Genomic DNA, 13393 nt, shown 5'->3' with positions numbered 1-13393 from the left:
AGTTGAAGTTTCTTGACTGCTGCTATGATCATGGGGGTCCAGGTGGGAGATATGTCCAGACTCGGTTATCTTTTAGATAAACAGATAATGTACCACTGTCACAAACTTTTAGATCTTATAAAAAAGGCAGATAGCCTGCTCCCTGGCCAAGGCTGCAACTAAGTCCTTCTAAATACTATTCTGGTAAGTTACAATGTAGTAACCTTTTTGAAATCTGAATTACAGAATGAGGAATAGTTTGGTCTACTTTAAGTTACAATTCAGGTATTTATGTTTATGGGGTGGGGTGGGGTGGGAAACACGCTCAAAGAAATATTCTGTTTGGGTGCCTTATGAAGAATTCAATCCAGGAACATTCCAAGTAGCAAGCAGAAGCTAAGAAGGTAATTTTCTTTGTTCACAAATACATGATGCTGGAATTTTATATACTGTACACAAGTTACTGAAAAATCCATTTGTAAAAGTTGCTTACACTGTGACAACTTCGCCCTTAAGGTAGCGGCCTGGAATCTCTAGCTGAATTTCCTTCTTGTTTCCCACTGCTTCAGCCATCAATGAGATCTTCTTATTTGGGTTTGCATCTTTGTCCCAGAACAACTCAAACTGTAGCCCATGCTTCTCATTATCACAGGTAATCTGTGAAAACAAGTAACTGCATTAATGTAAAAGTGTCTTCTTTTTGGACGGTCATACAGGGTTTATCTTAACTACATACATTAAATATAAGCATAGTGTTCTACACTTACAGGGAAGCAGAAATGGTCATATAAATATAGTGTCACAACCGTTTCATTAGTGAGATAGGCTATGGGAACAGGATGTACACGTACATTGAAAGAAAAGTAGACAAATAATGTTACTGTGGACATAGAGATTATTAGCTGTGAACAGAACGGTTCAGAAAAGATTTGGAAACAGTATACCATTACAGTCAATGCATAACTGAGCCCTGTTGTATCAACAATACCTGGTCTGCTGAAATATGTCAGGCATGTTGCATATTGTCCCAGCCATTTGAATAGCATTTCAAAACAATGCCTTTCAGATGACTGCCACAAGCAGAAGTCACCAGGATTGAGACTGGGTGATCAGAGAGGTCACATAACTGGTCCATTTCATCCTATTCATCGACCTTGGAAGGGGCTGTCTAAATACCATATAAGAATGGGCAAAGACTCCCATCAAGTAGATTGAATGACTGCTTTATCAATTCTCTTATACTGCCTTTCATTTGCTCTGTCTCATAATATTATATTTCAGCATCCTGTTGCATTAATATCTGCAGTATCTTGTTAACAAAGAGGCTGTAACCATATATTTTTATGACCATTTCTGCTTGCCTGTAAGTATAGAACATAATGCTAGTATTTATGATATGTAATTGAGATTCACTCTGTATAAGTGAAATTATTGTAACAATATATGATGACCAGTTCATACAAAATTTTTATTTTACCATGTGAGGTTCGGTTTTTAGAAATGTTTTCTGACTTGCATGTAAAGCAAATTATGGCAAGAAGTTGGGAGGCAGTAGTTTCAGCTTCATAGTGGGAGAGAAGGTGGGAGGGAGACTGCTGACACAGTGTAATTATGGCCCCTGACTTACATAGACTCAACAGATATTTATTGGAACACCCATGGTATAATTTGCATGAGTTCATCTCAGAAGGACAATTAAACGAATAAGATTCTCCTTGATAAATAGATTTAAGTGTAAATAAAATGACTAGTAATTAGGTGAAGTGTTTTAATATGATTTAGCCTATAAAGGGAATGGAAGTCTTAAAAGAGATTGCACTCCAAATTATTTAATCGTTATCTAAATTGAATTTTATCTTTTGTGGATTATTTTGATATAATAGGTTTCAAGTTTAAGAATATGACAGTGGTAATTAAGATATATATAGTAAGATGACCTTGTTTTTTAAAATGGAAGGTAGTCATAAATTTTATTGTACCTAATATATTTTAATTATACTGAGAGTGTGATTTTAATTGTAATTGAATGTTATGTTATGTGATAAATGATGATGTTCAGTCGATTTGGCAGGAGGCCAATTAGACTGGAAAAGTTGTATATGTATGTGACTTGTTCAAGAGTTACAATTTGTAACTGTGATGAATGTTAAATAACATTATTATTATTATTATTATTATTATTATTATTATTATTATCATCATCATCATCATCCATACAGACCCTATAATTCTTATCTAAATTAGTGGACTCAGCCAAATCCACTGAGCATTCTGTGAACAAACAGTAGCTAGTTACAGTTAATTTGTTATGAGAAGTCACTGGGTACTATCCTAAATGACAGAACCCATGATTTAGAACCCAATTTTTAATTAGAGTAGGTGTTCAATGTGTCTCGTAAATACAGATTAAAAATTCACTGTAATGAAAATTTTAACACATAGGCACTCTATTACATTCTGTACTTCAGTTAGATATACATTGCAAGATATGCGAAACATTACATCAAATATCCTCATGTATCATACATGCTATATTCAACAAAAACAATTTTTCAGTAAATAATGAAAAAAAAAATACTTGGCATCTTTCTATATCTGAGCTAACAAATAATATCCCAATAATATCCCAGTATCTCTCTTACACAAGGGAAACCGAAATATTTTAAGTTGTCCTGCAATTGTGTATTAATATAAAATGTAAAACTTAATTTAGTATCCCATAACATTCATTTGTGACAATCAGTTTCATCTAACACATCATTATAAAACTGCAACATTTATCATATTTGCTGGCAACACTGGATTCCAGATGAAGATCAGTCTCCTCATTACTGACAACTGGCATATGTTTATTACTTTAACTGCTATGAGTACATTGCATATTCCCTGAAATGTGTCACTGAAATTTAACTCTTTATGATTTATTCTTGTGATATGTTATGAAGGTTTCAACAGATGGAAGAACCTAACCCATTGAAGCTCAGCTATGAGTCAAGACCTCTGTGGCAAGTTAGTTGATACTGTTGAAACGCAATAGCACATTCACAGACCACATGATTTTCCTTTGGTGTAATTAAAGAAAATCATAACAAAATAATTCTAGAACAGCACAGTAATAAGCATCTCTGCATACAAGATCTTCATTAAATATTATTTTGGTAGTGAAATTAAGATGAACTGGATGAGTCACGTAACATTAACGGGAGAGATGAGATTTGTATATGAAATATCGGTCAGATGCCTTGAAAATTGGGAGGTATAGGTATAGGCATAGGCATAGATGTAAGGAAAACATTCAAATGGGTCTAAAAAGTAGGGGCTGAAACTTTATTCGTTTGGTTTAAGACATTGTCAAATGGCAGGTTACTATGAGCATGGTTATGAACCTTTGAAGTCCATATGAAAAGGTGAATTTCTTGACAAGCTGTGGAACTTATAGGTTCAACGACTGTGCTCCACTGAGCGAATTCTTTACATAAAGGAGGAAAGTGCTCAACATTGCAGATGTGTAGAGGGACCCAAAGGTGTATGGGCAGTTTTAAAAGTGACTGCATAAATAACAACATTCACAATCAATTTAATTAGAAAAATAAACAAGAATTACTGGGAAGAAACAATTGCCTGCTTTCCTCTGATACATCATGGGCCACACAGGAAAGGATGTGTCCAGCAATTCTTTTATTCTGATATATTGGGTTTTTGGACTTTATCCATCGTCCTGGTTTTTAACCTTTAAACGCCGGACTTCGGAAATGGTGGTAAGCTTGAGCTGGCCGGAGTTTATTTAAATGCCCGCTGCTGGTGCGCGTTTAAATGCCCGTTGCCACTCTGGGTTTAAATGTCCGTTCCTCTTCGGGCGCTTAATCAATTTTAAGCATTGTGTTTAAAAATGCTATATCTAACTCAATTTTTGTGATAAATGGATGGAATTAACTTTGTGTGTATCAGCAAAGAACACACTGTCGCGTATTACAACGGAAGATTTGAAAATTTTTATACAAAGTGTTATACCCTATTTTATTTTATTTTCTTTTAATTTTGATGCGTACTGCAAAAATGGTTTCCCAGTTCTTCACAGAGTTATTCTGCATTATAACTTAATTTCTGTTTGTAACACTTCAAAATTTTAGCAGTGTCCTGGTGTCATAAAACAGGTGGAAGCAATAAAGTCATTTGGTCTTTTGCTAGCACTGCTTACACTTTCCAGATTTTCGAATCTTTTACTAAAGGACAGAAGAATGAAAGAATGGCTATTCAAGAGAAAGCTAGAGGGGTCCCGTCCTCAGTGCTAAAACCTTCCGTTATAGCTGCAAGATATTACTGCCCTTTCTAGGGTCGTGAACAAACAGTTACTTCGTGGCTGAGATACAAAGTGCCGTCTCTTTCCTGTGTAGTGATAGTGAAATCGAATACTGTAGTTACATTTCATCTTACCATGGCAATGAAACGTCGTTTGGAAAATTATGAAATTGAAAGGCAACTGCTATTCGATTCTGATTCGGACTGCTGCACAGAAGATGAAGATAATAATTGGGGCTACGAAGATGAGGATGATGAAGAACTCGTGCAGCCACCGCCATCATCACTATCATCATTGTCGTCATCACCATCGTCATGGGGACCACCACAACAGCATGGCAGAAGGGGTGCGAATAATTTTTCTGGTGGAGCAGTGGGGATAAATCTAAACGAAGCTCCACATGTGAATAAGGATTCCACTCCACTCTGCGTGTTCCTGTTATTCTTCAGAGAAATTATCCATCTGCTGGTGGAAGAGACTAACAGATATTATCACCAATATCTCGACAGTCTTGAAGACGGACCTTCTCCACTCCCTGACATTACTGATTCCGAAATGTTTCTTTTTTTAGGGATCATTATTCAAATGGGCCATGACATTAGAGACCGAATAAGAGACTACTGGGCGACTGCTGAGCAATTTCTCACGTCTTTCTACGGTAAGACATTGAAACGCGACCGATTTCTTCATATTCTTCGCTTCCTTCACTTTACAGACAACAATGCAGGAATTGACAGACAAGCCGACAATTATGACCGACTATGGAAAATTCGGACTATTTTTGACACTCTAAATGACGGATATGAAAAATATTATAATCCTTCGGAGCATCTGGCTGTTGACGAAATAATTGTAAAATTCAAAGGGAGGGTTATTTTCAGACAATACATTCCTAAGAAACACAAACGTTTCGGAATCAAAATCTTCAAGCTCTGTGATTCAGCAGGCTATACATACGACATGAAGGTTTACTTAGGTAAAGACAGAACACGCGCTGACCAAGAAGTGACTGCGACGCATGCAACTGTCAGGGACCTCTGCAAAAGAGTAGAGGGGGTTGGGCACAAACTGTACATGGACAATTTCTTTTCGTCGCCAGACTTGTTCGACGAACTAATGACGAAAAAAATAAGCTGTTGCGGAACAGTCAGACCAAATCGGAAGGGCCTACCACAAGACATACGCAACAGACAACTTCGATTGAAGAAAGGAGACATACGGGTTAGGGTGAGGGGTGACATGACAGTATTAGTTTGGAAAGACAAACGAGATGTATATATGTTGACTAATATGCACGCTCCTCCAGCAGAAGGCAATTTCTGTGATGAACACAGAAATGCGATAAAGCCTGCAATTGTTGCGGATTACAACATGCACATGGGATATGTTGACAAAGCGGACAGGATGACAAACAGTTATTCCATCAGCCGTCGGACTTGGAAATGGACGAAGAAACTATTCTTCCATTTACTAGATCTGACGATTCTGAACAGTTTCATTGTGCTGTCATCCTGTGGTGCGAAAATATCACATAGAGACTTTCGTCTAACCCTTGTGCGCAACATGCTGGAGCATGCCGCAACGTGTCGCCCTCGCCCCCAGGGGCCCTTAGGTCGACCTCCTGCTCTTTCATCTACAATATATCGCCTAGAGGAGGCCAGTCGACAACACTGGCCAAACCATTCAGACAAGAGACTGAACTGCCGCGTCTGTTCTGCACGTGGGAAAAGGAGAAGAATACAGACAAAGTGCGAGAAATGTGACGTGGGCCTGTGCATTCTCGGGTGCTTCAAAGAATATCATACAAAGCCGAGATTTAGTTAGATGATGCAGGGGGTGGAGCCTATATATACATCAAGCAGATAACAACAAAAAGGTATGTACATCGAATTTTACTATATATTTTTACATATTTATCTGCAGAATCTGCAATAAAATTACTGGCTCGTGGATGAGAATCGGCGTAACTCATACGTATACTCTTTTTGTTGTTGTTCATTTAGGTATCATTTTAATTACTCTATTAGGATTTTACTCAAGTCGGTCTGGTAATTACTACATTTAAAAATAAATATTTAGGACTGTGCATGCGCTTCTACTAGCGGCGTGTGCGCACGCTTCCCCTAGCGGAGTTTAAATGCCCGAGTGGCCAAAACTGGGTACTTTGGCCATGACGACCTTACTCACCACTGGCACAAACGGAGCACTTCGGCACTTAAAGGTTAAGATAACAAAAACACGACGTTTATCTTAAAAACCAGGACGATGGATAAAGTCCAAAAACCCAATATATCAGTGTGTTATACACCATCGTCAGAATCCTATAGTAACTACTTAATTCTTTTATTGTTATGTGTATATTTGTTGCTGTGGTAATGTTTTTACTAAGTTGGTAGGAGGATGAACTGACACAGACATCATGGAGATCTCATATGCCGACTTTTAATTTTCTTTCAAAAGAGGAATATAGGCTAAAAATATCATGTTCAATTAACTGTAAATATTAGAAGCATCATATTCATTCTTATAATTTCACAGAAATCTGAGTGATAAATAATAATTCTGCAGGTATATAAATATGTCATGAATCCATAAGCAACCACCAGTGATAATTTTACCTTTGTTGCCAGGCTGAGCCGTTTTCGTAGCTTTAGGTCAACAGCAAACCCTTTCTCAACTGAAGTGTTCAGAAGAACCAGGCTGCCACCATATACTGAATCAGCAAGTTGCACTGTACCTTCCATGAAATGAAAGCTGGAAACATATACTACTGTATAACTGCTTGGTTAGTCATGATAACATTGATATAAGAGGTCTTTGAGAAACAGGCATGATGTTAAAAATGCAAAGGACTATAAACCTGTAAAATTATGAATATAGCAACTTTTTTTGATGAAAGTAACACTATCTGTTAAATTAACTTTCCATGTGCATCTCCTGAAGTGATTACTATTTTAGTGCCAGAATAAACTTAACAATAACGACAATTTTAAATCACAGGGGTTATATAATGAAGAGATGAGAGGTACATGGTTCATCTTGAGAAGACATATTACATGAAGACATACTTTTCAAACTGCTCCCCTGAAAGAATAGCTGATTTACAGGACACCTTGAAAAACTACTCAGGCTCTGTCATGTTCCTTTTTAGTTTTCCATTGCTACATAGAGTGAAGACATTATTAGTACTTTTGTATATGGATACAGTTTACTCATATTAAAATTAGCAATAAATTGAAAATATTAACAGAGGAATCCTTTACTTCTAGCTATCTGCTTCAATAGAAAGCCATTCCTTATTAGATACAAAGATTGCTCACTCATTAGTGACCTATTACATAAATTACTGTATATTCATGCAACACTAAAAAAATTCATCACTTTGGTAGCCCAAAATTACATCATTTCAGAGTTCTCACTGTCAAAACTTTCTTATATAGAGAGAGGGATATAAATATTCATACCTGTATAAGTGCAGACTGCCATCATATTTAGGTCAGAGCACAGGACATGAAACACATTTTCTGTTTAATTTCAGTCAACTTACAAATCATTCTTCTGACTAAAATCATGCCTTTTTTAATAGGCACAGTTCATAATTCAAACATCTGTAATTCAATTTATTAGAGATCACCTTTTTTGCCTTTCATGTCAGTCACTGTTGCAGCAGCATGTTATCACTTGCAGAGTAGGAGATGTATGTTTGGTCAATGTGGAATTTTTCTCCTTGTTTTTACATTAAAAGAAGTTGAGTATACTCAAGAAAACTATAATACAGCAACACGGAAGAAAATTCAGCACCAGTGAAACTTTATGTGAGGTGGAAATATCTGAGAATTCTTTCATGAAAACAATCATGTTCAGGTAATCATTCCTAGGTCCAAAAGTGGAAAATATCCAGAGGCTGAAAAGGCTTAACTAGCTATGAATATGCATATAAAGCACAAAGGAACGACTACATTACATGGGATATATCAGCTTGAAACTCATGAAATCGTCCACTATGATAAAATACCAGGAATTAAATTTTGAAAACACTGGAAAGATGAAAGGGGTATGCGGTAGCATAGTTGGTTGAGCGGCTATGCTACAAGCTGGAAGGTCGCGGGTTCAAGTCCCGATGAGGTCACTGGATTTTTTTCAATTGACCTAATCCTTCCAGCCACGCTATGGCCCTGGGGTTCACTCAGCCTCTAACAGAAATGAGTACCAGGAATTAATTAAATAATTTTCCTGGGGAGTAAAGCGCGGCCGGCGCGTAAAGCTGACGACCTTACCGCCATCTTTGAGCCAATTGTCTAGATAATGTGGGACGCTCAACATCTCACAACCCTATGTGTCTTCACGGCCTAGTACAGGGATAGCTTTAATTTTTACTGGGAAGATGAAAGTCAGGCCCATGTCTGTGTCAAATCAACATGAATTTTGTCACCAAAATTTTTCATACAGCATTTTTTGTGGAGTTAATATGACATTCCATTATACTTTTGTTAAAGCTACATGTAAAGAAGACACAACACAGATATTCCCTATTTTAACTATACATGTCATAACTTCCAAACCTATGGAATACAAAACCAGATATGAAATATCATTCATTGTCATTACTGCCATAATTATTCATTTTATTCATCCTGTAAGTGCCTCTCCCATGTGCCTCATCTATACCTATTCCCATGTGTACATTGACCCTCACATGTTCTCCCTACCTCTTCAATTACCTCCTTAATACGTTAACTTTTATGTTTGCAAGTGCAACATATGTCTGTACCACTGCATTTGCAATTTCATTAACTTTTCTTGTGATGTTTCGGCCTTCAGACTTTGTCTAATGTCCTCCTTTGGATTTTACTGCATCCCATTTGTTTCTTGTACGAACTGAGTTCCTTTAGCCATGTTCAGGTTTCTACTGTATACATGTCAAATTGTGCAAGTAAAATGGTGTACATAAAAACTTTCTCTGATATTTCCCAAATTGTATTTCTCTTAGTCCAATAACATTTCCTGGCTCTACAGATACTTCCTGTAATATACTAACAATATTAGGGAAACAACTCCAGCATAATAAATTTTGCTGGTTATACTTACAGGTCCTTTACATATGTCACATTTGCCAAGTATGTTTTATTATATGCATCCAGCTGTATCCAGTGTTTTTTCACATTATTGGATGATGTAAGGCTAGCAACAAGCTTTCCATTCAGTCCTCCAGTCAGTGATATGTCTAGCTGATGATCCATCTTCACCTTATTGCTGCCATCCAAATAGAAACCACTGATATTCACTCCATGGACATCAGTTTGTGTCACCCACCAACCTGACACCTGAATCTCATATCGGCTAGGTGTTGATTCAGTCACTGTGCCATGCATTCCAGTTTTGTACCATGGGCTATTCAGTTCAATATCCAGTTCATGTTGATGCTTCTCACCCTCCAATTTCCGCAAATAATTCAAGAGAGCCAACAGTTTATATTGAGGAGTAATTGTTGTCTTGAAATGGCTTGAAATAGTTGCATTAGTTACCTGAAATATTTATAGCACACCCTAAAAGTGCACATACTTTTCTGTATGTATAGCATATTTCGTAGTCTTTCTTTATATTGAAAAACAAATAGAATTAGTCTGTTCTCCTTATTCTAAGATGAGAAGTGCTAATGAGATGTGGGCATGTCTTTCCCCCTAAAAATAGAATTAGCCTGTTTTTCCTTCTGAGATAAGTTGTACTAACGAGATCTTTGGATATCTTTCCTGCTAATAACTTCTGATAATCAGAATCATGAAACTTAATGTAGTATAAATTTAGACAATTGACAAATGCCACTTATTAAACATCTTTTTAATCTTCTGCAAATTCCACTGAACTTCAACCATAAAAATTTGTATGCATACTTTTTGTGAGATCATTTTAGTCTATGGAAAACTAAAAAAGTATTTAGGTTTATGGAAAGCGATACAGTGAGATATTATTAAAAGATTGTAAATTTATAAATTGTATGATTTGAAAATTATTCATATGATGTGAGGTTATGTATAATATACTTTAGAGAGTTGAGATTTTTATAACACCCAACATTTTTCTGATGGTAAACAGAGCAATGCCTCTCGAATGCTATATCTAATGGGACAAATCTTTGAAACTTAACTCTTCATGCTCTGATATGAAACAGATAACAAGTTTCACTGTCTCATAGTTCTCTTTCTGGCCAGGCCTGTCACTGGAATGGAAATATTTAATCGTGTACTCATGCATTTAATAACACAATTTCTCTTTGGAAGTGATTATATGTTACTTCTTGCTTCTTGGTTTATTTAATAACAATGGCAAGTACACAGGTCAATGAAGCCAAAGGAAAGGTTGACCGTGAATGATGAAATGGGACATATATGAAAAATAGTGGTCATTGCCATTTTCCAGGTACTATCTTAGCATTTGTTTCGAGGGACTGAGGAAAACCACGTAAAAATTGTTTAGGGTAGCCAGTTTCTAGGCTGAGATCTGAATCTGAAGTATCCTCAGGATTACGGGGTCTTTGGACTTGTCCTCCATTTTGATTCTAAAAAACAAAAGAATACAAGGTTTTGGACACTATAACCGTTTCCATCCTCAGGTGGGGGGTGGGAGACACCTACTTTGTTGAGGCTGTTAGAAAGAGCTCAACTCAATTACTGAACTTTGCGTTTTTTAGAATACCAGATGACAGACAAAGTACAAAAACCCACTAATGCTACCTGAAGCATCCTGAATACAAATCATTAATGTTAACTGTAAAAAATAATGATCAAATTTAATATGAAACATTATGCCAGTATGGTGGTAAACTCAAAAAGAGTTAATGGACTACTCACCTAGAAGAACAAGATTCATTGGACTCTGTTTAAGATATTATGAAATATTTTTTCCTCAGAAAATTACCCTTTGGGGGATGGAGAATATAACCTTAGTTTCTTCTGTATAAGCTTCCACCCTGAGTGTTACATTTAACTTTCCCTTAAGTTCCATGTAAGTTCATCCTTGTATAAAAACTAGTATTAATATTCAATTAATTTTCCATTTAACTTTCCTAAACTCAGCATTTTCATATACCTGGTATTGGACATCCACTCCATAGTCAACACCCAATCTGGGGCATGTCAATGTGCACAGTAGAGCCAAATCAAAATTGTCTTCAGTTGAATGGTAGCGGTAAAGCTGCTGAGTCTGCCATACAGTATTCCCAAGAGCCACTTTGCAAGTGCTTTCAAAGTAATGGTTACTGCGTTGCATTTCCCAAAATGCGTCAACATCATAGTGTGGGAACTGCGACATCTATACACGAAATTCACAGAATGCACAAACATATTGGGCATAAGCTTATGATGTACTTCAATGTGACTACAACTTTTGGGATGTGACTAATTAAGCTACTCTTTCTGAATCCATCTAGAATTAACAGAACCAATGAAACTGTGGACGTTAACCTCCATAATTTAAACATAACATTTTTAATGTTTATTCTGCAAATAATAAAAGCTGATAATTCAGTGTAATAAAATCTAGGTAAAGAAATTTGCTATCATTGAAAAATGCATAGCCATAAAATGGTCCATTTTTAGTTTAAAGTGAAATTTTAATAAAGAAATTCCTTAAATTAACCAACTCACTAATGAATTTTGTAATTGCATTTTTGGACTTACCTCCACCAAATATCTGTAAACAGATGTTAAATAATATATAGGCCTAGAGATTAGGTGTCCTATCTTTTAAAAGATAAATTTCATCGCTACATACTACAAAACTCTTTCTTCTGAGAACATTCTAAAATTCTAAAAACATGAACTAGAAGGCTGCAAAGCATTGAAATCATAGCAGATATTCTATTCTTTCTGTTTCTCTTATTAATACCAGTTCCAGCTGTGCAATATCTGTGTTCATATTCCTACAAGCTTATTTTATTTATTGGCTATTTCCAAGCAATTTTATATGTTATCTTGTTACCGTGTTTCTCTTTGGGATATTTTTCACTCTCAGGACCAAGATGTTAAGGCTACAGCATTTAAAGCCATAAAATGCAGTAAGCTTTCTTAACTATTACCGACATCAATTTTTATTTGGTTATATCAAAAGGTTGTTGCTCTTAAGGGTGTTTTCATTTATGTCATTACTTTCAAACCCTAGTCTCAATTTATGCTTCAATTATAATTTCCACAGTGGGGATGGAGCAGTCGGTATAGTGACTGGCTATGGGCTGGACGACTGAGGGGTTGGAGTTCAAGTCCCAGTAGGGCCAAGAATTTTCTCTTCTTCATATCATCCAGACCATCTATGGAGTTCATCCGGCTTTCTATCCCACGGGTAGCAGAGCATTTTCCCCGAGGGTAAAGTGGCCAGGGCATTAAGCTGACCTCTCACCTCCAACTAGTTTCAAGGTCAAGAAAACGGATCTATACATCCACTCTCCAAAACCTCTTCACAGCATAGTGCTTAATTAGTTAAGTACAGGGACAACTTTACCTTTTATCACAGTAAAACTCTGATTCAGTAATTTACGTTCTTATCAGCATTTCCTAGTTAAACCAATTATATTATGTATTATATGAGTTTTAGTCCCATCTATACAACAGATATTGAACAATCTGATACATGCACTAGATAAGGTTTATGTTGTCATGTTCCATTTCTTATGCTGGAATATGGTATTTTTGCTCTATATACCTGTAACGTGATGTAAACACCCTCTCTGAGTAGTTTTCCTTTGGAGTTATCCTGAAACTTAGCAGAAAAGGCCAACTTATGTGGTTGGGTTTCTCCAGTCTTATACTGTACAGTTGCTTTAGTACTCAGATAATTCTTGGTAAAGTGCAAACTTCCATGGAAGGTACTGGTCAAGGCCTTTGACATTATGTTACCCATCAGGTTATATTTGTCCTCATTCATGTTAATATTACCTGTGGATTCATAAAATTTAAACACAGATATAATTAGTATTTCCAAAATTCACTGTCCTTAAAAACACTGAGGAGTAATTCTACCTTGAGCTTTGAATGGAATGTGTTAACTGTATGTAAAGCTTATGTATTATCAAGACTGACAATTTTCTTATTCTACCTAATTTGTGTTTCAACTCTTAAAGAA

General features: G+C 36.3%; 1 protein-coding gene across 3 annotated transcripts in view; it reads right to left on the bottom strand.

Annotated features, from left to right (window-relative positions):
* Positions 1-13393, bottom strand: part of LOC111872033 — an 88151-nt gene that overhangs the window by 47489 nt on the left and 27269 nt on the right. For all 3 annotated transcript variants that reach the window (XM_033754493.1, XM_023865523.2, XM_023865525.2), the window contains exons 12-16: positions 12974-13206; positions 11366-11587; positions 9368-9804; positions 6898-7033; positions 473-636 (exon numbers count right to left, since the gene is read on the bottom strand). In XM_033754493.1, coding sequence (XP_033610384.1) covers positions 473-636; positions 6898-7033; positions 9368-9804; positions 11366-11587; positions 12974-13206 — 1192 coding nt within the window. The remainder of the gene's footprint in view (positions 1-472; positions 637-6897; positions 7034-9367; positions 9805-11365; positions 11588-12973; positions 13207-13393) is intronic.

Source organism: Cryptotermes secundus, unplaced genomic scaffold (genome assembly GCF_002891405.2).
Source record: "Cryptotermes secundus unplaced genomic scaffold, Csec_1.0 scaffold87, whole genome shotgun sequence".
Lineage (NCBI taxonomy): Eukaryota > Metazoa > Arthropoda > Insecta > Blattodea > Kalotermitidae > Cryptotermes > Cryptotermes secundus.
Note: the sequence above shows the minus strand (reverse complement) of the source record. Positions and strands in the feature narration are given on the sequence as shown.